The sequence below is a fragment of the Toxotes jaculatrix genome, chromosome 12 (assembly GCF_017976425.1).
Source record: "Toxotes jaculatrix isolate fToxJac2 chromosome 12, fToxJac2.pri, whole genome shotgun sequence".
Taxonomy (NCBI): Eukaryota; Metazoa; Chordata; class Actinopteri; family Toxotidae; genus Toxotes; species Toxotes jaculatrix.
The window spans coordinates 15,269,863-15,294,591 of record NC_054405.1 but is presented as its reverse complement, the minus strand read 5'-3'; the positions used below and the strand labels follow the sequence as shown (position 1 = coordinate 15,294,591).

General features: G+C 39.3%; 1 protein-coding gene across 5 annotated transcripts; it reads right to left on the bottom strand.

Moving 5' to 3' along the window:
• Positions 1-6,118: 6,118 nt before the first annotated feature.
• LOC121191256 (core histone macro-H2A.1) lies at positions 6,119-22,764 on the bottom strand. 5 transcript variants are annotated; one of them, XM_041052422.1, is made up of 9 exons: positions 22,494-22,764; positions 20,689-20,889; positions 20,216-20,322; positions 19,788-19,979; positions 19,136-19,240; positions 16,145-16,244; positions 11,737-11,826; positions 7,775-7,949; positions 6,119-6,668 (listed from the first exon to the last, which is right to left on the bottom strand). In XM_041052422.1, the coding sequence occupies exons 2-9, from the start codon at positions 20,858-20,860 to the stop codon at positions 6,503-6,505; spliced, it is 1,107 nt and encodes a 368-aa protein (XP_040908356.1). In that variant the 5' UTR covers positions 20,861-20,889; positions 22,494-22,764; the 3' UTR covers positions 6,119-6,502. The 5 variants fall into 5 exon arrangements, with proteins under 5 accessions (XP_040908356.1, XP_040908355.1, XP_040908359.1 ...); XM_041052421.1 differs by having other exon boundaries at positions 19,136-19,243; positions 22,494-22,761; XM_041052425.1 differs by lacking the exon at positions 16,145-16,244 and adding an exon at positions 14,284-14,374 and having other exon boundaries at positions 22,494-22,760.
• Between the last annotated feature and the right edge of the window lie 1,965 nt (positions 22,765-24,729).

The following is a 24,729-nucleotide window of genomic DNA, read 5'->3' as shown; positions in this document are numbered from 1 at the left end:
TCATTATTGCCACACAAAAGCCATTTTTTAAACCATATTCAACATTTTCCTCAGAGGGGCAGGGGATGGCAGCGGGTAGATGGATGGGGGTTGAGTACGAGGAAAGCAGGAAGAGAGGGAAAAGCTCCCCAGATGAAAATCCTAAATCAGTATGCCTTGCCGCTGCAGCTGAGGCCTCAGCGGGGATTGCATTTAATTTATTCTCCTAAGCCTGGGAATCAGGCCATCAAAAGGAACCAAACGATCAGGTTTCCTGCACTAAATGGACCAACAGTGTGATGTGGCCAGCCTGGGATCCGACTTAACCCTTTCGAGGTGGCATGCAAACGTTAGAGGCAGTACCCTTTCTTGACTGGACTAATTCATGTCCTGACACTCTGAAGCTGCAGGCACAGAGATGCTCAAATTTAGTAAGGACTGCAGTTGACACAGTGGGGACGGGTGGCACTCCCTCCCAGTGTTGGGTAGATGTTGGATATCCCCTCTTTAGCCTTGTTTAATGGTTGTGAATCATGGGATTAAGGGACACAGGCTCATGGTAGGCCATGGGAGTAGAGCCTAGTTTCCTTTTTAGTAACCTGTTGAAATGCCAGCCCAGTCTCTCTAGGAATTCATTTTGGATTATTCAGCATTATCCATCCAATGCCAGCATTCAGTACCGATGCAGGATGTAGTCTCCTCTTTATGCAGTGAGGCACAAAGTAAAGCCATTGAGGTCAGGATGGTACACACAAAGTAGTGTGTCCTTTATGGATCAGGTTTGTGGATGGGCGTGTAGCGTTTGCATTTTGTCACAGACCGTTTAACACAGTGCTTCCCTGACTTGAACTGTACTGTAGCTGTGGTGCTGTCATACTGTAGAAAGTGTGTTTTTAAACTGTTGCCATCAGATGTTAAGCTGAGCATAATTTAGCACAGTTTTGCTGTGGCTAAAAATGCAGCTGAGAGCAGTGAGAATGAACCAAAATGGAGAAGTCGTTATCGGACATACAATGAAATTAAAAATCTGCAGTATTATATTTTCTGCATGATGATTACGACAAGTGACTTCTCTCACATTAAAATAGATGATTTAAAGCCCCTGAACATATGTAAAACATCTTGGTGTCAAAACTCTGAAAGTAGCTTTAAAAAGGCAGCATTTACTTTCAAATGTTGAGAGAATGTAAACAGTCACAGATGTTTTCATAGAGGAGTTTCACAGCTTCATCAGAAGTGTGTGGATGATCATATTTGACTGACACCAAATTTTCCCTGGTGCTACAAACAAATGGCAACAACTGCCATAAGATTTCAATTCATATATTGACACAATTTGACGCACTGAAGTGGACACTTCCTGCCCTGTTGAAAACAGTGCACAGTCAAAAAAAAAAAGAAAAAGAAAAAAATCTCTCATGTGAAGTAACCTAAATTGTTCAGACTTTGGCAGAAAAATAGTTTGTTCATGTAAAACCCCATCGCTTGAGAAAATAGGTTTTCAGGGGATTTAAAGACACTGGCACTGAAAGTTAAAAATTATGATTGAATGTGATTGTGGTTTTGCAAAATCAGCCAAAATCAACGTTCTGCCTGGTGATACATTTGGAAAATGAAGAAGAACATGTTATGTGCCAAGAACTCAACACATTCAAATTTCAACATCTGGGAGACACAGATGCTAAGAAATTTACATTTACTGTTGGGGTGATTGAACCAATGATCTTTTTTTTGTTGTTTTTATTAAGATACAGTTGCAGTATGTGTTCACCTCTACTCAAGTTATGGAAGCTTTATAATGTTATAAAAAATAAAAAAATAAAAAACCTTCAAATCTGATCCCAAGGAGAAGAATGATGACTTTTTTTTAATACAACCACAGCTCCTCCTGAAAATCCAGTGAAAAGGACTGTTTAGTTTTAATTGAGATGAGATTCACCCATGATGCCTTGTTGGCAGGCAGCTATGGACATGAGGAAAGTGAAATATAAGACAGAGGTCAAAAGACAACTTTTTAGCCAGTAGGGTTTACAGTTTTTCTCTCACAATGTGAACTGTTCTCATGTGGTTAAACCAGGCTCATCCGGTACTCTGAAGAGTCCACTATACTGTAGATGACTCATTCTAGTTGAGTCGGGTCTACTTTAAGCCTAGATTCCACACTTTCCCAAAAATAACTGATTTGGGTCACATGAGGTCAGATCCAATATTTTTTTGCTCATGTGTAAATCCAACACTTGAGTCCTTGGAAATTATCGAATTTCTCACTATGACCTTGTCCTCGACCACATGAAAACCGGCTCCGACCATAAACAACCAAAGGCTACTGTTTAACCATTGCTGAGAAGCACAAAACGCCAACCACGCTCACAAATATACTTCACAGAGGCTTTATTTCCTGCTCGACTTGAAAACCAGTTTCACCGCAGAGGGATTAGGAGGTTTTTATTAACTTATTCTAACACGAGGAGTACTCTGGTGCACAGGTTTCCCAAAGTGAGGGCCTGGGACCTTCAGGGGTCACTTTCAGAACTTTCAAAATAACATAAGGCTTGTTGGCCTTTTCTTCGACCCTCATAATCTACCACCACAGACCATCCCTTGTGTTCAGCTATAAGCTCAGTGCCAACATTTACGCTGGGAGAGTAAACGTCCGAAACCAGTAGCAGTTGGAAGCAGACTGTTGTTGTTATCAGGCTCCAGTCAGGACTCACAGCCATAAAGAAGATAATATTACTTTCTTCTTATGAACACACTGAAAAGCAGGGGCAGATCTCTGATGACCAGCTCCTTACCCCTCATCTCCTCTCCTCCTTGATCTTCCCCCACTGTTTGCTTTACTTTATTTTCTGTTTTTTCTCCCCCTCCCCCTGTAATTTTTTCGTGCAAAGAATAAAATTTCATCTACGCGGGCTCTGGGAAAGGCGGCCCTCGGATTGGCCCTTGCCCGTACAGATGCTTTAAATTTACGGGGCTTTTCTGCCTGCGAGGAGAAGCAGAGAGGGATGGTGGGATGGATGATGGGATGGAGGGAAAGCGATGGCAGGAGTTGAAGGGAGGGTGGGGGGGTTGAAACCTGCCTGTATTTCCTGGGGATTAGGCGTCAGATGGGCGCCCTCAGAGGAGGTCTCAGGTCCCGGCCTCCCTGGATGGCTGGGAAACTGACCCCCCTCTGACTCCATGGTCTCCGCTGTAACCTGCCAGCACGTAGCCCCAGGCTGGGACCGAGACCTAGGCTCTGTCTGATGACCAGGCAGGCTCACTGCTGCCTGAACCTGCCATGTACCTTACATATTAAACACCACATTTGTTTTTGAAAGGATAACTCCAGTTTGGGAAAACATGGGTCTGATTTTTTTCAGTTTTGGTCATCATGTCAGTCATTTATAGTAACATTGCAATTATGGCAACATAATTAAATCAAGTACAACACGGCAAGAAATTCAAACAGGCAGACGATAAGACAAAAAAGTTGTGGGTTAGACAAACTTTTTTGGAAGAGAAAATGAACAAACCACTGGACTTACTGTTTATTGTCTAGATTAGTGGCAACATTTCAGGTGAGGTCACTTTTGGTTATGCCTCCAGAAAGAGAGGTTTAGATTGTCCAAATATATTGTTGGTTTGTCTGTTGATCATCTGACTCTGTTGTAGTGATTTCACCATGTTCCTTCATCTGCCCAATCAACTTTGTTGTGTTGTGTTTTCATAACCAAGAATACTTTGAGGGCCAAAAGTACAGAAATAAGACTTGAGTAAAAATACATGGAAATTATCCTTTAATAATTCTGACTAATAAATTGTACAGTTAAAGTCACTTAAACTAAGAGCTAAACTAGGAGTATTGTAATTGCTGCTTTTCACAGTAAGAGTCTTGAGAGTTTGATGCAGAATTTATGCAACTGATCTGTCACTGCCAACCGATAGAAAGAAGACCCACCAACAGTAATTTTCACTGTTTACTCAGCTAAAGCTGCTTGGTCAATAATCAATATTTTTTTATAATAACAGGGGTTACTTGTATAACAACTTGTATGTGAAAAGAGCTGCTTGTAATGCTGAACCAAGAGAGAATTATCTCCTGACTCTACAGTTCAAGTCATTGTTTTATGGCCTACAACTTTACTGTTGTGGTTAACTCGCCACTTTCATCAAAGCTGATTTCAGCCAAGCAGGCAGATGTTTTCAACTAAAAAGGTCTGATAAACCCACTGTATGTATTCTACTTGCTTGGCACTTAATGACAGACAAAATCAGTAACTCACTAGTGAACATAGTGGAGTATTTAGCAGCTAAAGAGCCAGATATTTCCCTCAGGAGTTGGTGGAGACCAGAAACTGAGCTAAAAGGACAGTGAGTTTAGTATTTAGTAATTTATTTACTGTTTTCTGAGGCTCTGTTGTTGTCTTGTTTATTTTCTAGTGACGAGATGCCTGCAGTTTGCTTCTTTGAGTTCCATCTTTGTGCCTTTGAAAATGGGACCACGTGTGGGAGGATATATGCAAAACGGTGAGAATCAGATGTGTCACCAATAGGGAAGTAACAGCATAGTTGTCCCAAACAATATTTTTAAAAAAGTATGTTAAGATCCTTTATGCCACTCTCATCTTAAACCAATCCTAAAGCTGTGAGCCTGAAATTTAACAGAAATTATATCTCATCAGAAAGTCCTCACGCTGAAAACCTTTGTTTTTTCACTGTGAGACCATTTGGTCCTCGTAAATACAGTACAGAAACACACATGCTTGTAGAGCTGGAGGCTGAGCTGGGGATCCTGAGGCTTTGACTGTGGCTTTCACTCAAATCAAATAAATGTAGCATGTCATCCTTCTGCCATTTGTTCTGCAACACTTCAAGTTGTGCTCACTTTAATACACTGGAGATGGATTTATTATTACATTCAAGACACACACACGTTTCCTGTACATTTTCTTACAATTAAACACACACACACACACACACAGGCACACACACAACTTTTTTAATTTTATGAGCTCACAGTTCCTGGCAGCATCCTGAAGGTCTGCATGAAACACAAATCATAATGCCAGGAGGAACAAAATTATGTTTTTAAAGATATTTTATTACCGGAGTGTGTACAGACCTTTTGTAGGATCATCAATTGTAGCAATTCTTTAGAAAGCATTTTACATTTTTTTCATAAGAAAGTTAAAGTGTTGAAAAGTCCAAATGCAGCAGAGCAGTCAGGATCCTTGTATACGTCCGTCAATCTCAATTCAAATCCAACTCAAATCGACCAGTGTCTTTGTGAATAGGCCTGCTGCTGCACAGAAAATGGCTGAGATGAAAAATCCAATTCTTGACTACAGAGAGCCATCTAGTGGCAGCTGAATGAAAGAGAAGGAAACCGAAACCATGGAAGCCTCTACGTCCATCAAAAATGAGTACATTTGTTTTATGGCTTAACAAAAAACAAAACACACGAAAAAAAAAACTATCTTTTACAATTCTTTATCTTTCAAATCACCTGTGCCTTTTATAATCAGTGTTGAAATTAAAATAGAAAATAAAAATCTATGTTACAGTCCAATATTTTGCTATAACATTTCACAAATACTCCATCTATATAAACACTGATAGGAACACACAATATAAACCAAGTGCCCTGCAAAAACCTCCAATCTCTGATTTTACCATTTTATCTCATAAATTTATTCTTTATTGTAAATGACACCAACGGGTGTTCAGTATAAACTCATGGCACTAGTACCAGGAGTATAGAACATATAGGTATTTACAGTATAATTATTTTTTTTTTTTTAAATACCTTTGTTTTTGTTTTTTGGAAATTTAAGGTCTCTGCAGCACACTAAGAAAACACTTTTGCCTGTGTAAACAAAGGCAAAAAGAGGAATATGCAACACACAACACAAAAACTCATTCCATAATTCTGTTAAATTCGTCTCCTGAAGACCAAAGCAGAGCAAACTGAATTTTTCTTTATGCTTAACCTTTTCAGTATACAGTACTATTAACAACAGAGATGTTCCGAAACGCAGAATTGATACCAAAAAATACACATAATTAAGTGTCTCGTGTTTTTGAGCTGAAAAGAAAGAGAAAAGCTGTCTTTATTATCTTTACTGCCATTACATGCATTAACCCGTATTCACTGGGCTTCTCTGGAAGCCTTGTAATTGAGGTGTAGCTTTCTCGCGTAACATCTTTTTTTTTTTTTAATATATAATGAAAATTAAATCTTAAAGTGAGTCTTCTCACTTGTTGAATCTGTTTTGTGTGTCACCGTTTGTATTGAAAGACTCTAGAATGGACAGTGCACTTTTACATTTAAATGTCAGAGGTGACAAGTAAATAAGAAATTAAAAACTATATAGGAAAAATACAAACATAATGCAAAAACAAGTTCCCGGCCTTTAGAAAGATTCTTCTTTTTCTTCTTCTCTTCATATTTAACAAATCACTAGTAAACACTTTCCTATTTACTTGCAGGAAAAAACGGGGTGAGGAAAAAGGAACAAGGAGAAGAATACTCCAAACTCTTTTAGCTTGTCTCCAGCTTGGCCATTTCCTGCACGTAGATCCCGATGCTCTCGCTGTCAAACAGCACAAAGTAGACGGTCTTGATGGTGGAAGACATGGTGGCCACAAAGTAGCTGGATATGGCCTTAAGGATCAGCTGGGCCGCCGTCTGCTTCGGGAAACCATTCCTGACAGAAAAGTACGTACACACTTTAATGTTTTAATGCTGAAACGATTTGACACTTTCTCTTAACCTGAACATAACATTCATTCTGTTGGAGCTCATGTACAAACATGTTTATTTACTGGACAATATTATACATACTTTGAATTTGTAGAACCAGAGAGGTTAAGGGGTTAAAGTCACATTTTTTCTTTTTCAGCAGCCTAAAGAGCATGGATATGAGACGAGTGAGACGAGTGATAGCATAAAGATGCAGTCACTCTGATGGTCAATTTCATTTAGCAGGCATAATGTTCACCATGTTCACCAAATTTTGACCTGATGATGGTGCTACATGAAAAGTCAAGATCACTGAAGTTATTGCAATGCATCCTGAGGGGCATGTCAATATCGCGACAAGATTTCATGGCAATGAATCCGATAGTTGTCTAAACGTTTCACTAAAAACCACAAATGTCAACTACATGGTGGCGCTGGAGGAAATGTCAGGAATTTCAGAGTGATCAGGATAAATCATCCGGGCACCATGAATGTCTCTACAAAATGTCATAGCAATCAATGTGACAGTTGCAGAGATATTTCAGTCTGGACCAAAGCGATGGACCAACCGACCCTTGAGCAACGTCATTATTGTGGCTATTTTTCTGCTGAATAAATTTTTTGTTTAGTTTAATTTTGGTGAAGTTTCTGCAAATCTTTGCTGTTTTTGTTAAATCCTGGAGAGTTTTACCTTCTCAGGCCTCTAAAACAATTTAAACAAAAATAGCTGAGGAAGGAACATCGCTCTTTGGTTCAAATGCTGCAATTCGCAGACACACAGTGCTAGTGATGAGGCTTCTCAATTGGACATTTTTGTTTTAAAGACCCTGAGCCAAAAAGATTGGGAACCACTGCTCTAACCTGCATGTGCAACTTTCCCACTTTCTCGCTGTTGTTCCAAGTTGTCAGAAGACTTTTGGGGTATGCATCACCTTGTTTGTGTGAACTCAGGTAAAGTTTCTTGGTCTGCAACCAGGTTTACATAAAGTGTTCATATTACTACACTTACTAGCAAACCACTTCCAGTTTTAGACTAAACTTTTTTCTGTCTGCATGTGTTTGTTTTCCTACCTTCCACTACCAATGGAAGGGAAGGCCACAGACTTCAGTTTCTTCTCGTCGGCCAGAGCCAGGCAGTTCTTCACCGTCTTGTCCAGCAGCTCCTCACACTTGTCGGAGCCCCAGCCTGGACTGTTACAGTGGATGACGTACTTAGCAGGCAGACCAAAGCCGGCGGTCAAGACAGCTGAGGGATGGAGAGCAGAGAGGATGAAGAATGGTTAGGTGTGAAGGGAAGGAAGAGAAAGAAAGGAAATAAAGATGGAGACAGCGAGTAAAACAGAAATGTGAGTACCAGTATTTCTACTTACATCACAGCAACACTATGTGTAAAGAAAATATTCTTTACACTTACAAAATATTCCTAGTTTGCACATTCTTTTGATAATACCAGTAAGATCATTTTTAGGATCTATGATGACTCAAATTTGGGCTGTGATGAATTATTATTTTTCATTACAAATTAATGTCTTGGAAATGTTTTTGATTTACAAATGATTATAACTATAAATTTTCAGAAAATAGAAAAAAATGTCACATCTTCAAATCATAAGACATCTTCACAGTTTTGTTTGACCAAAAGTCCAAAATCAAAAGATCTTCATTATTGAGACCTAGTGAGTATTTTATATAGATCAACTAATCACCTCAGTCCTAAATTAAATGACAACAACCATCAAAGTGCCACTGTCACTAAGCAATATTTTAAATATTCAACACCACTACAAAAAAAAAAGATAAGAAACTGGCTGACGTTTATCTGTGAAGGAATGTGGTGTCACTTCCCGAACTTCCAGCAAATATTTTGCTGTTAAATAAATATTAACACGATGGCTTGCACAATAAAACAAAATGAAAGAAGAATGTGTGTAGTCCCCTACAGCTGCCAACTACATTGTTGGTGAAGTCAGTATCTTAAACACAGCATCATATTTCGCAAGATCTGTGCTAGTTTTGTTTAGTCAGACAGAAAATGAACTTGTTCACCTCTGGCCTGCTGCTGGATTTCCGCATGTCACATCCATCATCTACCATAAAAATCAGCTTCAATAACAAGTTTTGTCAGAAGTGAAAACCCAAAAGTTGAGTTTGGAGCATTGCGATGCTCAAAGAACACTTTGCTTTGTGGAAAATGTATGCAGCAAATCTCCCAGAGCTTAAAATGGTTTGACTGGGGTATTACAGTGAGGTGGGCCGGAGAAATCACTTCTCCAGACAGATGGAGAGGAGAAAAGGAAAATAGGAAGAACAGAGAGGAGAAGAAGAGAAGACAAAAGAAAAGAAGACAAGAGAGGAGTCTGTTCTCTGGAGTTGAAACATTTAGTGTAGTCTTCCATCAAACCAGCAGCTGTAGACAGTGTAATTCAGCCAAAGCCCTCTGACGCTGTGAAGTGAGAAAGTCTCCAGTCAGAGTTTATTAGCCCACAGTGAACATGAGACTGGAATAGAGTCAAAGCAGAGGACGAGCTGATTTCCAGATGGCACTCAGAGAGGATGGAGGGACTTCACACAGCAGGGCGAGAGCCAGTCACACTGCATGTGTGATCTGGTTGTGAGGTAGAGTTTGTGGATGATGATGATGGTGGTTTTTATGGCTGCTTGCAAAGTCCAGCTTGTTTTATGGTGTGGGTAGGTGGAACAGTATGTGGTGGAGCTTGTGTACTACACATCTGGAGATCACCTGTCAATCAAACATTTCTGCTGATGTGGGTTAAGCTTGTATTGTCAATAAGACAAAAAGCCGAAAGCAAGTTCCCCTTTATCACATCCCTTCGACGGATGGGATGGTTTTCATAAAATTGCATAGTGATCCTGAAATTATCCACGTTTAGGCTTGGTCTTTTTCTTTTTTTTTTCTTATTTAAACAACAGGGGATTTTTTTTTCAAACTCCTGAAAAAGCTGTGAAAATTTTTACATTTTAATGTATTGTTTTACAGCATGTGGTGTTGGTGTGTTACAGCTGACTCAGATTGGTAGGAAAGAGTGCAGTCAGTTTATCATAGCTGGTAGTTTACTGGTTATATTCAATCAATAAAATGCAAGAAAACTGTGAAAAATCTCTGTCACACTTTCCTAAAACCCAAGATGGTGTCAACAGATTGCCAGTGTTACTATCAAGTTACTATTATGAAAAGAAGAAAATCCTGAAAAACGACCGTCTGGAACTGGGGAACGATTGGTTTCAGTAAGTTGCAGATAATTTTTTGTTGATGAAATAATTAATTGATTGACAAATTTTTGCAAATTGCAGCTTTAGATTGATTTGAAGAAATCGATTTTTCTGTGACATTTTTTGGAAATGAATCATTGCCGAGAAATACAATAGTCATCATATGAACGTATGTCATATGTTCTGACATAACATTATCTTAATTGCTTTCCAAAACTTAACATGATTTTTGGTGAACAACTCTTGTACCTGCCTGGCCTTGAAATCTGAAGAAATCTGCTCAAAAAAAAAAATCCAGATGAACAAATACTTAAAAAGTATTTTACATCCTGAAGAACTTATTTGACAGCTGTTCTGGTCAGAGTGACCGTTTGGCTGATCCAGATCCCCAGAATCCCTAACAGGCTCTGCTGGCTCGGTGTTCAGTCACCTGGTAATCTATTTATGAGCTCCACACAGAGACCGGGATTAGGATGCTGAGCTAACTTGGCTTAATGTGAGAGAGGGCGGTGGGGAAGGTGCAGAGTGTTTTGAAAAAGTGAGTGCAAGTGACGAATAATGAGAGAGGCAGATGGGGAAAGAGCAAGAGGGGGACAAAAAGGAGAAGTGGAGACAAATGGGCTGAAAGATAAAATAATCTGTAAGGGCTCAAATAATATGGCTCTCTGAAGACTGATGCCTGTAGTTTTAGACTAAAGTCACCAAGAGTAGATATTACATGCCAGTACTAAGTGTCTTTGATCATTTGCATGACAAGAATATCCCAGCACTGACTGTCTCTTATGTCTAATTTGTGGAATATTGGAAGAAGTCCTTGGCCCTGCAGAGGTTCAATGATAAAGCAAGCTCTGGCAACATTTGGTTTTGTGTGTTCATGTCCAAAGGGCTGATTGTTGCTGCAGTGTCCTGACATCATTTGCTGCTGAATGTGGAAGCAGAGGCCAAGAGGCTCCAGCCCTGTGTTGCTTGGTGCGTGTATGTGTGCGAAGAGAGATTTATAGGACACACTGACATCACTGTCATAGGAGCTGGGTGGTGCCTGGGTGGATCAATATGCACTTTCCAACCGCTTCAGTGGTGACATTGGAAGAAAGTCATGAAACGTCAGTGTTGCCCAACACTGAGGCAGAGAGTAAAAAAAAAAAAAAAAAAAAAAAAAAAAAAAAGGCAGCACGAATGTAACACAGAACAATAACAGAAGAAGAGATGATTGCTCTTTGCCTTTACCTGTTGAATATAGGCTGGTAAAATAAGGAGATATTCTAACTGAATTTTGTACCATCTAAATTAAGGGCACTAGACCTGCGATGGTTAGTCACGTAGTCAATAGACTTAATTTATCTCCTACTATTTTGATCACTGATAAATTATTTTAGTAATTTTCCAAGCAAAAATGCCAAATATTTGCCAGCCTGTCAGCCCGTCAAATATTGGGATTTGATGGTTTCCTTTGACATATATGATAGTAAAATGAATTTCCTTGGGTTTTGGACTGTTGGTCGAGGAAAACCGACTACTGAAATAGATCACCTCAGGATGTGGCAAATTTTAACAGGCAATATCATTTTTTTCTGACATTTTATAAACAAAACTATTAACCGATGAATCAAGAAAATAATCAGCAGATGAATCGAAAGCCAAAGCAAAACTGACAAACTCTGAAAATGTACTTGTTGATACAAAAATATAAAAAATGCTAGTTGAAAATGCTGTTTGTATAAAAGGAAAAAAAATCTCTTTAACATCCACGAGCAGCAGATACTGATAGAAAATTCTAGACAATATCTGCTCTGCACACTTACCACCGGCCACCTCCAGAGGACCGTTTTTCTTCTTCAGCTCCTGCAGCGCTTCAGTGAACTCCTTCCCTCCCTTTTTTTCCAGAGCAGAGCCTGTAAGTGGAGAGAGGACTGAGGTGAATACATCCTCTCATGTTGCTGACGGACAGACAGATGGACAGCAGGAAGGAGGAGAGGTGATGTCATGCAGACAGACAGACAGGCATGCGGGCAAACATGGAGACGGACGGACAGACAAGGTAGGCGGACAACAGTGCTGTCAATCATTTCACCTCCCTCTGAATCTCTGAGCTCACACCTCTCATGCATCACGTCGAATCTCTGTTACTTTATTTGTGAGACTCAGGAAACATCTCACAAATTAAGTGCTGCTATTTTCCAAATGACTCATTCTGAGTCAGTTAAACTAAGGTATTAAAGTCCCTAATTACTTCCCTCTGTCCTGACATACAGACTCATTTGCACTGGACTGAGGGTATTTTCTTTCACTCTCAAATGAGGAAGTGAGGAGTTTGTTGAAAAAAGAAAAAGGACGTGGCATGTTATTGATGAAAATCAAAAGCTCTGTTTACCTTGCAATCTAAGTTCAACTCTGAAGAGGAGGAAGAAATTATGAGACCACTGGGAAAACAAATTCAGCTCTTTCTTTCCTATTTATTTTGATGGAGGTCATTCCACATCAGCCACACTGTTTCAGATTTACTCAGAGCTAATGAGAGAAGCCACAAAGGAAACCAGAGAGGAGATCGCTGATGCAAGTCCACCAGAGAAATGAATGTTCTGGCTGGAATATCATTAAAAACAGGCAGGAGAGAAAAACGTGATAAAGTTAATGTCAGCTTCTTAAAGAAAAGTTAGTGAAAAAAGCTCTTCAAATTATTTAGCGAATAATGAATCAAAGAATAATGGTCTTTGTAGTCTGCTGTATAGTACTTAATGTTTAAACAGTTAAGCATTCATTCACTCTTTAATTCGAATGAGTGGTGATCATTTGAGGCTTCAGTAAATTAATGTCTCAATCAACAACTTGGCGGAGTTTCTTTCTAACCAGCTGGGCTGACAGCACGGTCAAGGGGATGGAGGTTACAGGAAACAAAGTGAGTCCCAGATCGTCCACATTTCAGTCAAGTGGGAAAAAGAACAACTAGCAGCAGCTCGGTTTCAGGATTACACTGACAGAAATATACAGTCGTGTATGTATTACATGATACGCTCAACAACCGCACTGTGTAGATCACATTTCTGTTAACATTGCATCTTCTATAGGACTAACCACAGTTGGATATTTGATGCCTATTAACACAGTAACATATTGTACTAAAGTGCTGAACAGATTTTCTTCAGATGAATTAGCTGAAAAGGTGAAGTACCTGTGCATCATCAGTGAGTGGAACACAACAGCAACATATGGGCTACCTATCTTAAAGTGCTATTTCCCTGTTTTAGACATTATACAGACTGGCTCTACATGTAGCTCATGCCTGTATGACGTGAAAATTAACTTGCAAAGACTTGAAAGTTGCACAAGACAGTGAACATTTTCTGCAGTCTGGTTAATATTTTTGGGAAGGTTGTACAATAACTGTCTAATAGCAGATGAATTGGGACCGATCTCACAATACAGGATTACTGAGTTATTGGGCGATCAGACCAAAAACAACACTATTAAAACAATGCAAGTAGTTGCATTGCTAAGGGTATGTTGTACCAAGGAGGACTGGTTTAAATAGTAGAGTCTGAAGGCTTCTCAAGTTCATAATACTCTGCGACAGGGTTCCCATGTTATTAAGTTTACTTCATTAATCTTGCTTTGAGAAACAGACCCCAGTTGTGAACAGGGACTGTTTTGAAAAACGCTTCATTTTTGGTGCATAAACATGCAGGAATTTCAGACAGCTGAGAAAAGAGAGTCAGCTGCCAACCAACAGCCTTTTTTAATGTAGTAAGCTGCCAAATTCAAATTAGCCTTTTCACAATGTCCACATTTTGTTTTTTCGTCTGTCAGGTTTCCTGAAAACATAGCGTGTGACTGCAATGCTCTCTGGCAGCTGACTTTCAAATCTTGGAAACTGGGGTTTCCCAAAAGCACCTCACTGCATAAATAAAACAGTTCCTGCTTGTACATTTCAAGGCTCTGAAAGTTCATTTTCACCCACGATACAGTATAATTCTTTCAGTCAATGTTTCAACAAATCACATAAATACTACAATGAAGAATTTACAGCAAGAACAGCAGGGAGTTGGGTTGTCCATTAAAAGGCTTTCTTCAGAGCAGAGCGCTGGCTACATAACCTCCTACAACTCAGACTAAAAACTGTGCTGCTGCTGTTGCGTTTGTCCACAGACTGCAATGAAAACTATCTGGAAAATGCCGAGAGAGATAGAGATAGATAGATAGATAGATAGATAGATAGATAGATAGATAGATAGATAGATAGATAGATAGATAGATAGATAGATAGACAGAGAGAGAGAGAGAGAGAGAGAGAGAGAGAGAGAGAGAGAGCAGACAGGCAGTCATGGTCGCGGTGGTGGCAATAGTTCCTTTACCTACTTCACCACCTGTATAGAGGGAGGAGTTGGTCGGGTGAACGACAGCGTCGCTCTCCACGATGGAAATGTCGGCTTGGACAACTTGCAACTACAGGCGACAACAACAACAAACAACAGGCAAACAACATGGTGGTAAAAACACAGTGAGTGATCAGGGGCAACAAGATGGGACAGAGAATAAGAAAAAAAGAACGAAAGAGAAAAAGAAGAAAAGAGACAAAAGGTGAGCGCGCTCCTTATTGTCTGAGGACATCACAGGAAACAAGGAGACCACTGAGGACACTGTGGGTCACATTATGTAATTAGGAAGCAGGACTGCACATTTAGTCAGATTTAGTTAAAAAAAATACAGCAAACTACTGTAAATCACCGTAAATTTGAAATTTATATGATACAAACACACAGCTACATGTGCAAGAGTGCATTTTAAAATATTCAGATTTTATTTTTGTAGTTTTAAACTGAAGATATTAAGAAAGTAAACATTGTTTTAACCAGTTTTCTGACTACTTGTGTCGTCCTGATTTCTTGGCTCATTAAACTGAGCAAAACATTTTATGATCACAATCCAGGTGAACAACCTTACAGCCAGGCTGCAGTGAGCAACTCACAGCAGTTCATGTCAGTTTTTCTTCTATAAATTGGTGTTGTGTTTCAGTTCAACAATTTTCCTTAAATTACAGTGATTATTAAGCATTATAAAGGCCTGGCAACCGTCTGAAAGGAGGACAACCTGGAATGAACCTTAACACATCTACATAATGGGAAGAGCAAGCAGAACCACAGCTCGGAGGAGCTTTGATAAAAATCCTTGAATGTCTCCATTGAAATTCTTGTCTTTCCCATAGAGAACCTCATTTTCTATTGATCTGCAAGAGAAAATCAGACTTTCTGCTCTCCACTGTAAGTCAAAGAGCAGGATCGGTTACTTGAGGTCACAGGAAATCACAAATGTCATATATTCACACTGTGAACAACACCAACATTAAGTCCTTTTACTTCCTGCAGAGCTGACCAACAAGAACGTATCAACAAGCGTGTCTACCACAAGGAATTTATTTTTTAAGAAACACTGCAGAAACCACAACATCAATAACAATACTTGGAGAACGGCTGCATCTTTCATTGGGGTTCACTATAATCTCTAAGTAAACTGAATTACTTTCAGTATAAAAGCAGCAACACCATGACCTGCCCATTACAAGTTGTGTAGGTGCATTTCACCAAACACATTCAAATTATTTTCACTCATTTAATTTCATGTTCCCAAGCGTCCAATTATTTTCTTTTTTAAATGCTACAAGGCGACGCTAATCATCATGGATTAAAGTAAAGAAGGTCCTCTGGCAGTAAGCTCAGCACAGAAACTGTCTCCAGTAATAGAAAGTCAAGAGAAATATGCAGCAAAAACACTAATGACTTGAAGATTATGTACCATACTGCCTCCAAGTAAGTAAACAATAAAACAACAAAACAGTTGTTTTGTTAAATAGAGTGGTTGTGCTGTGAATGATTACAAATTTCAATTGCTTTTTAATAATCAAAATAAACACAAAGTCCTGATATTCTTTTAAATAGGACCTGAAAACAATGATTCCTTCAGTATCTCTTCCTCTGTCCTAACTAAGCGACACAACAAGCAAGTTGCTCACAGTGTGAATGAACAAATGTGGTGAGAAGATTTCCCTCTAACCAGTAAACCAGTCTGAAACCTTATTCTGAGAGTTCTTTTTTAATTCACAGAAGATTTAACTTAAATTCTTAAGAATTTGTAAACCTGTTGAACATTCAAGGATTTTTTTTTTAATTTATCAAACCCCCACTAGGACCAGAAAGTGTGGGGGGTCAGGGAGCTCACCTAGATCATCTTTAAGTTCAAGTTCAGCATTGGTGGGGTTGATGACCCCCTCCACGTCAAAGCCAGCCAAGTTACTGACCTCGCTGTGGATAAGGTTGAGCTGCAGAGGGGGAGGCAGGGGATGGAGTGAGGATGAGGCATGCCAAGGAGGAAGAAGAGCAAGAAGGAAGAGGGGGAGGAAGCAATGCCATTAAAACCAGATTCACACCGCAGCTTAAAGGGATACCTTGACTTTTTGATGCATTATGAAACAGGACCAAACATATCTGCTTTAACGGTAGCAGGTCTGCAGGTGCACTGCTTGCAAAATGCTTAATTCTTTAACGTATTAAGGGAAACAGCCTGGAAAATTAGGACCAGGTAAAATTTACCAACCAATAGGATCGGTACAGTATGTTGAAGGCAGAAATATCAGTAAATGGCATGCCTAATTTTATACACCTGTGCTGTGCTACACTTATTTCCAGGTTCAGAGTATAGAGAGAACTTCAAAGTGTGTCATTTTGTTTAATTCCTGTATGTCTTGCAAAGACCCCTTTGCCCTGTTGCTTCTACATAATAGATTAATATAGATTGCTTTTCAAGGTGACACCACCAAGAAAAATCCCTATATACTTAATGCTTGCTGTACAAGGTGAGTTTTTTTTGTTCTTGTTTTTGTTTATTTTTCAAGTTGTGTTTTCTTTACCCCTCGGGTTCACTTTCAAAGCTGGTAATTTTATCAAGGCTGACGGAGGACTAAACAGTTGCCAACATCTGTCAGTGAACACAGAGAAAATATTCTAAAACTAAAAAAATCAAAATGTCAAGGTATCCCTCTAAATTTTAAATTTCAAATGGAAAGGCTGGATCCTGTAAGCATTCCTTAGTTCAAGAATTGATTTGTCATCCGTCATACAAACAACATATTTCACCAACAAGGATTTAAAGTGGAGACTTGATAATAAAAGCCCAGGTCATACCAAAGCAATGTAGTGACAGAGAAAGTCGTGACAACAGAATAGTGTGTGACTGAGGCTGAATAAAACACCAAGGGAAAAGCTTGGGCAGGGAAAAAGCTCAGTTACAATAATTAAGTCTATAAAACAGAAACAGATTTTCTTTTCCATTCATGGGTTCATTATCTTAATCAGTGGGAGGTTAACTGCATTCATTTGATTAATTATCATCCACTGATTTCAGCAGCTGCTGTGATGCGTGGTCAGCTACGCAATCGAGCACTGAGCCATTTTTACTAATGAAGAGGGTATAATGACATCAGAAAAACACTGCTGCTCCAAGGGGTGGCAAATTTAGGTTTATGCTCAATTTTAATTATGTTATATATTACAAATCAGTTCAGTGCTTGCAGTCCAGAAAAAAAAGTAAATAGCCGAAACTATTTTGATTGTTTTCTAGTGTTCATTACTAAAACACTGTGTTTATTATCAAGGGGGGCAACCAAATGAGGGTTCATTTTTTCCATTGCTACAGGTTGCAGTGACTGTCACTTAAAAAAAATAAAAATAAAATCTGTAGTAAAGAATGGCAGTCAAATTATATGGAAAGAATCAGTTATCCGTCTAATTTACTGCCAATTAGATCAGATCAGGTCATTTAGTATTAAATAATATATTAGTATCAACGTATGCATGGCGTACCAAAGCATGCAGTGCCATCAGCAGAAACTGAAGTCACAACTGAGCTGAAACATTGAGATCCGGAGGTAAATTTCCCACATTATTTTTTTCTATGGCGGGCATTTAATTTAATTCTTTGTATTTGAACAAGGGTTTATATGACTCATCAGACAGTAAAACTACTACAAAATACATTCCAGAAGAGACCATCTCTCAGTGTCCTATCCTATTTAATCCTGTCCTGTTATACACAAAATTGTGTTTAATTGTACACTACCTACAAGCTTTAGCAAGAGATGTTGTTAGGAAAAACAGAGAAATGTCACCTGCTCCAAACTTCTATCTGGGTTTTAGCCTGAAACAATATACCAGTATATACTTTTTAGCTCAAAGAGTGTGAGCCAAATTCACAATATATCAGAAATTACTATCGTTATTATCATTGTTAACAACAAGGAAAAGAGAACCACTGATGCTCTCTGCATCATTTTTGAGTCATCCATTCATTTGCACACAGTGTCGCTCCCCTGCCTTTTATGTTTTTCAAACTCAAGTCTATTTCTGTGTACTTCTCATCTTGATGATCTTGTGATCTTGAAACTTCAACAGAGCTTAGATGGAACTTTCAGGTAAATTTACTTCCATGTTTCAGCTCAATAAAAAGGTTAAAAAGGACAAAAGCGAGGGGAGCTAACAGATCAGAGATACAATAGACAAACAGTTAACAAAACATTCATGGTTGCTACTATTATAGCTCAAGCTATAGTGAAGAACTAAAAGCCCTAATGAAGTCTGGTAAGTTATAGCTGGCTTGGTGGGAAGTACAGCGTTTTGTAAACTTACATTTATTGAACGTCATTTCACATTAAACATATTTCTTTCTATTAGAAAGACCAGATAAATGGAGAAAACATTATCACGTCATCTTCGATTGTTTTCACCTCTTAAACCTGGTTCAGTTATGAAGGGGAAGTGGAGATAAAAGACTGAATAAAGACTGAATAAAAAACAGATAAGATCATGGATTACTGAACAATCATAACAACTGTGTCTTTTTCCTTTGACTTCTGAAACAGAAACAAGAGAGACCTTTAAAGGCCAATTTTAATGCTAACATCTCACACAGGCATGCAGTATATATCTATATAAGTCTTACTGCATTTGTTGATTATCAAAGACTAGTCTAGAACTTAGTATTTCTTATAAGCCTTATTTTATTCTTATTTTATTTTATTTTACTATAGCCTGACATGAGTTAGGTATTTGTTCAAACAAAAATCATCCAAAAGACACTCAACTGTAGTTTATTACATAATCAGCTTAGACCTGTCTGGGGTTAATATATTTCTAAGTACCTTCACAGAAAACTGACCTTTTGACCCAGGAAGAGGCTCTTGGTGGAGAGCACAGTGAAGCTGTCGGCTGGAGATCCCTCTGTGGTGCTGTCTGCTGACGCCGCCTTGCTCACCTCACCCTGCTTCTGTTGTGGACAGAGAAGACATGTTAACACCATGTGAGGCTTTGAGACTTTTTTTTCCCCTCTCTACTGAAATACTGTTCTTTTTCTTGTAAAGTTTATTGTGAGGGAGCCCCCTGGACATACACATGCAGACAATAACCTGCCCCAAAACAAAACACATCTGATTCTAGTTGCTAAAATGTTGTTGTGTTTTGGTACGACGTGTCTTTGGAAATACACTCATTCCAGCTGATGACACTGGGTATGTTTTCAGTAATAAACAAATGTTTCTTTTACAAAATCAGCATGTCTTTAAAAACCACTGCTTTGATTAGATTTTGATCATGGCATGCTTATAAATCAATCAGCATTCCAAAATATCAACATTAAGTGGTTAAACACGTACACATTAAATGTTCCTGGTTCTCCTAAGCCGCCAAACAAATACTCGGTCACAGATGTTCAGTGATGACACAACCTACTTTTGACTTCCTCAGTTGACCCCAAACGTATTCAGTGTTATTCATAATCACCAGACTTGTGGCCTGTTCACATGAAGTCATACCTTAGCTTTCCCTCTTCCCTTTTTGCCACTCAGCTTCTTAGCTGCTGTTTTCTTGACCGTCTTGGGTTTCTTCTCAGGGGCGGGTGAAACGGGTGTCTCAAGTTTGCCTTTTGCTCCTCTCTTCTTGGCCAGCAGCTCTGGATGGATGTTGGGCAGGACTCCACCTGCCGCAATGGTCACACCTTTCAGCAACTGAGACAGGAAGACAAAGTAAACAACTGGAAATCACGTGGTGCTGCACTGCCTGGAAGGTAATAAATCAGTCCACATATTTGTTGTACGCACTGGAAAATAGTTGGTTATTATAGTAATTAGACACAGTTTTTTTTGTAGATGATAACAGACTGAAACACTGATACTGCTCCTTAAGTGTCTAAAGACAATATCAAGTTTACATAAATGTAACATGTCTTAAATGTTTAGCTGACCTGGTTCAGCTCCTCATCATTGGCGATGGCTAGCAGGATGTGTCGTGGTGTGACACGACCTTTCTTGTTGTCTCTGGCCGCGTTACCTGCCAGCTCCAGGATCTCGGCTACATGGGCAAAAACATAACATCAGATGAAATCATGACTCTAAATGCTTTTGTGTATTTGGTTAACTATAACAGTGTTATATGTGGTCCTTATATTTTATACACTTAATATAAAGTAAACAGGTATCTATATACATTTTAAGCAAATATAAAGAGAGTAGTTGATTTCTGATTTGTAAAATCTTGGTGCATTATTTTGTGCCTGGGTTCTAAGAAGATATCACTAAATATAAAAAGTTATAAATATATTATTTGTGTCACATTAAATGTTTAAGAAACCTAACTGCCATGACATAGTAGTTCAGTATCTTCAAATATGCAGTTTTAATATTTTACCATTCTCTCATCTCCAAAAATAAAACTCACCAGTTAGATACTCAAGGACAGCAGCCAGGTAGACAGGCGCTCCCACCCCTATGCGATATTTTGGCAGGCCTCTCTTGATGTAGCGCAGCATGCGCCCCACAGGGAAGATGACCCCGGCCTTGGTGGACCGGGACGTCTTGGTCGACTTCTTCTTTCCTCCTCGGCTAGACATGGTGCTGAGACCGCTACCAGTGTTGGGCTCTGCAGGGACACATCAACCATGATCCATTATTTAATCTGAACCTTTCTGATTTTCTTTCTTACAGCTGAGGCAAATGTGGAAAAAAAAAACTTCCAATCTTCCCCAACTTGAATGCTGAAGACCTATTTGCCCCAGTGAAGTTCTCTTCTTGAGTATCTCCCATACACTGTTATCAGTATCACTGAACAATTTGAAAACACAGACACTAACACTGAAAACATACTAAAACTGTGTTTTCATCATTTGCCGAATGAAAACACGAATAAGGTAGTACATTTTTTTTTTATCTTTGGTTTTTGAAGGTTTGATACCTTTTGGTATCTTAAAACAGATACAAACCAAAGCTGATACATTAGAGTATCCCTGCTTTACATCTTTCAATGTAAATCAATGTTCCTGTGACTGGGTCCCTTCTCCTGGTTTTATAGTCATCAGCAAGAACTGCTGTAGCCTCAGGCAACAGACCAGATAGAAATAAGCCACAAGATATTATGGAAACAAACAAATATCCTTATCAGACCTAACAAAACAAACAAAGTGTTTTTGTTTCTGGCTAACCCAAGGTGACTGAGGACGCACAATATGCTGCTTTGCGTCATAAGTGGCATTCATTAAGCATGTGGGTGGGTAATTACCCAAGATCCAAATTAGGCTTTTTAGTGTGTTTTGTTTAGATCACCCTCTGGCCAAAGAGCAGCCTAAATGTCACACTAACAGTAGGAAAGCATGGATTATAATAAGAGCTATACTAATATCTGATCAGCACTGAAAACACATATTTTGCTAATGACGTTGCATTGGCATCCTGACATCCTGGGAATGGTCAATTAAACATAAACAGAGCCACGATTTTGGAGATTAAACTCGAATTAAAACAAAAACTCTCATATTCCAAGTCTATCCCGTTTATAATTTCATGACATGTGAAAATGACTGTAACTGAAATAAGGTTTTTATTGTACCAGACGCATACACTAATTAGCTGTGTGTTACTGACAGTCAATTAGCCCCACCATAGGCCAGCTATGTTCCTAAAACTGCTTTAATGCAAGGATTTCACCCGCTACATCACATCCCACCAAATACGACGATAACCGCGGCAATTACAATGTTATTGACCGGCAGACGCAGATAATTTCCTCTGCAACATCTGCAGCGTTTCCCCCACTCCGGCCAGGTGTAGGTGGGTTTCACCGCCTCACTGGACATTTATTTCTGCTGGGCACTGACAAGGCAATGATTTCCGCATGTCAACAGCCCCCCGGATGTCTCGCACAGACAAATGTGTTTAAACCGCAGACCGGGCGACCACACTAACGGCTAAAAACGAGCTGTCGGACGACCTGAGGACATTTTCCCGTTGAGGTCAGCGGGCTTTCGGGTGGAAATAACCCCGGCAGAGCGGCGGCAGCTGCCCGCTCCTCCTCCCCCCTCCCTGTTTGTCAGCTCCAGCAGCACGGTCTCCGCTCTCGTCCTCCATGCCAGGAAAACGCGAAATGGCAACGGTAACGGCTCAGTTCGGTGAACAGAGACCGGCTCGACCGACATGGAGCGACCGAAGTCGACCCGACGCGGCAGTGCGCAAACCCGTGGTATTACTTACAGAACAGGGCACAGCGAAAAAATGTCTCCGGTTCTCCGATAACAAGCCTGGGCAGTGTCCTCGACTCCCACAATCCACAGCGAGTTGAAATATCGAAGCGAGCCAGCGCTGCCCGCGGAGCGATGAGAGCAGGGAGCAAGCCTGCTGAGTCTGAATCCGCTGCTGAGGTGATCTTTAACCCTTTACACCTTTACTTTGTTCAAGAAAACACGTGGTTGGAGCCGAAACGCTGACTGTTTCCCGGACAGATCGATGATAATTCTCACATTTAAGCTTCCCCACAGTCACATTTAATTTGCTGAAGCCTTGTATGTCGGACTCTTTCACCAGGGGTGTCACTACAGATTCTGTGCACCTCGTAAAAATATTTCCCCTGCCACCACCTTCTACAAATCCCCCTTTAACTCTATATACATTCATTTCTTTAATGGGATTTTAAAAAAATGTATCAATCAAAAAAAAAAAAAAAACTAAATCAGACAAAGTTATCAGGGCCATAATGTGCACCAAAGTAATAAGAGTAATTGTGTGTTTGTTCAGGCAGAAAACAAAGTGAATTTTAGAGGTGGTATCATAGCATACAAAATTAATGACAAGATACAATTACACATGAATTTGCCCGGGATGATGCAAACTGACTTGAATATAATACTGTAAGTACATTGAGAGCCACTGGAAACCAGAGTCAGATTCATTGTATGTACAAACATACTTGGCTAGTGAAGCTGATTCTGGTAAACACTAGTTTACCACTAATGTGCAGTTGGTACATTTGTTTAGGAAGAATATCACAAAAGGTAAAGCAGTGAAATTTACACAATGACACAAAACAAAATTTCACTTTGCTTTTTGTCTGAACACTAAGAGTCTGTGCCAGTGTCACAATGACTATGTAGACAATGTACAATGAATATGTAGAAGCTAAAAGATATAATATTCAGGTTAAAGTTTTACTATATACACCATTTTAGTTTATTGCCTTAGCATGCTAACCTTTGCTAATTAGCACTAACATGACCTTTTAATCCTAATTGACTTTAAAAGCCCAAACAAGTATGATCAGCTTTGAGTGGATAAACTCACTGACATGGACTTCATTCCTACTGTAAATAGTCTATTAAGGTATTTTAAACGCTTGTCCAAAGTGGCTCTTGGGTCACCTCTGCTATTTGACCTGCTGAACACCATATGTCCATGATACAAATCTAAAGTAGTGTTCAGCACTATGTTGCAGGATAGTTTGGTCATTGCATAGATGGTCTAAGTTTGCTTGTTTGCAATCATTAAATAGAGAGCAAAGACTAAGACAGTCATTGGTCCACTTTGATAACAGAAATGTTATCAAGAGCTGCAGGTTTGGACATACAGTATCAGTTGCAAGCAGCTTTAGATGCAGGAGTTTGGGATAATAGGCTTATGTGCTTCAGCATTGTTCGTCTTTGAAGCTCATTGTCAGCTCAGATCCTAAATCTGAGCTGAGGGTGGATGGGATTTAATCAGATTGTTGTGACTGTGGTTGAGTTTTATTTGACCTGTGTGCAGTTTGGCCAGGCAGGCCTGAACCTGGCTCCAGTGTTAGCACTTTGAAGGAGGCATAAAGTCAGGGTATCAGCAAGGTGTCAGTTACAGCTAGTAACCAGCAGTTAAGAGTCATTACCTGCACCTACTTTGCCAGTGAGTGTGGACCAAAGTTAATTACATCTTAATCAAAATAAATCAAGAAGTGATTAAAAATGGATTCCATGAGCCTGGTTTCTCCCAAGTAACCTAATACATTAACTCCCAGACCCAAAATTAAATACATTCTCAAACTCAATTCTTCAAATCAGGACTCTAACTTGCCTCTTCATTGTGTCCCTCTCTGCAGAGTATTTCAGGCTGTACTGACTCCTCTGTTTGACAAGAGACACAAGATGGATGCGTTGAAAATCACAGGTGTGACTAATAACATTAACGAATGCTCTGCTCTGTTTAAGTGTCCCAGTAAGGAGTTTAGCTGTCGTTATTTTATTATTTACACCTGTGGCTTTCCTACTGTGACAAAATATCTTCTGTGAGAAAGGCCTGTATGAAAAGAGCAAAATGAAAAAGGAAGTTATGCTGCCAACAACTACTTTCTTGAGCTTCTGCATTTGTGTCCCAGAGCACAAACAATAAACAAAGAAAATAAAGGGTTTTCTTTTTTTGAAAGCAGGACAAAAACATTATAAGTTGTCAAATTACAAGTTAAATATAT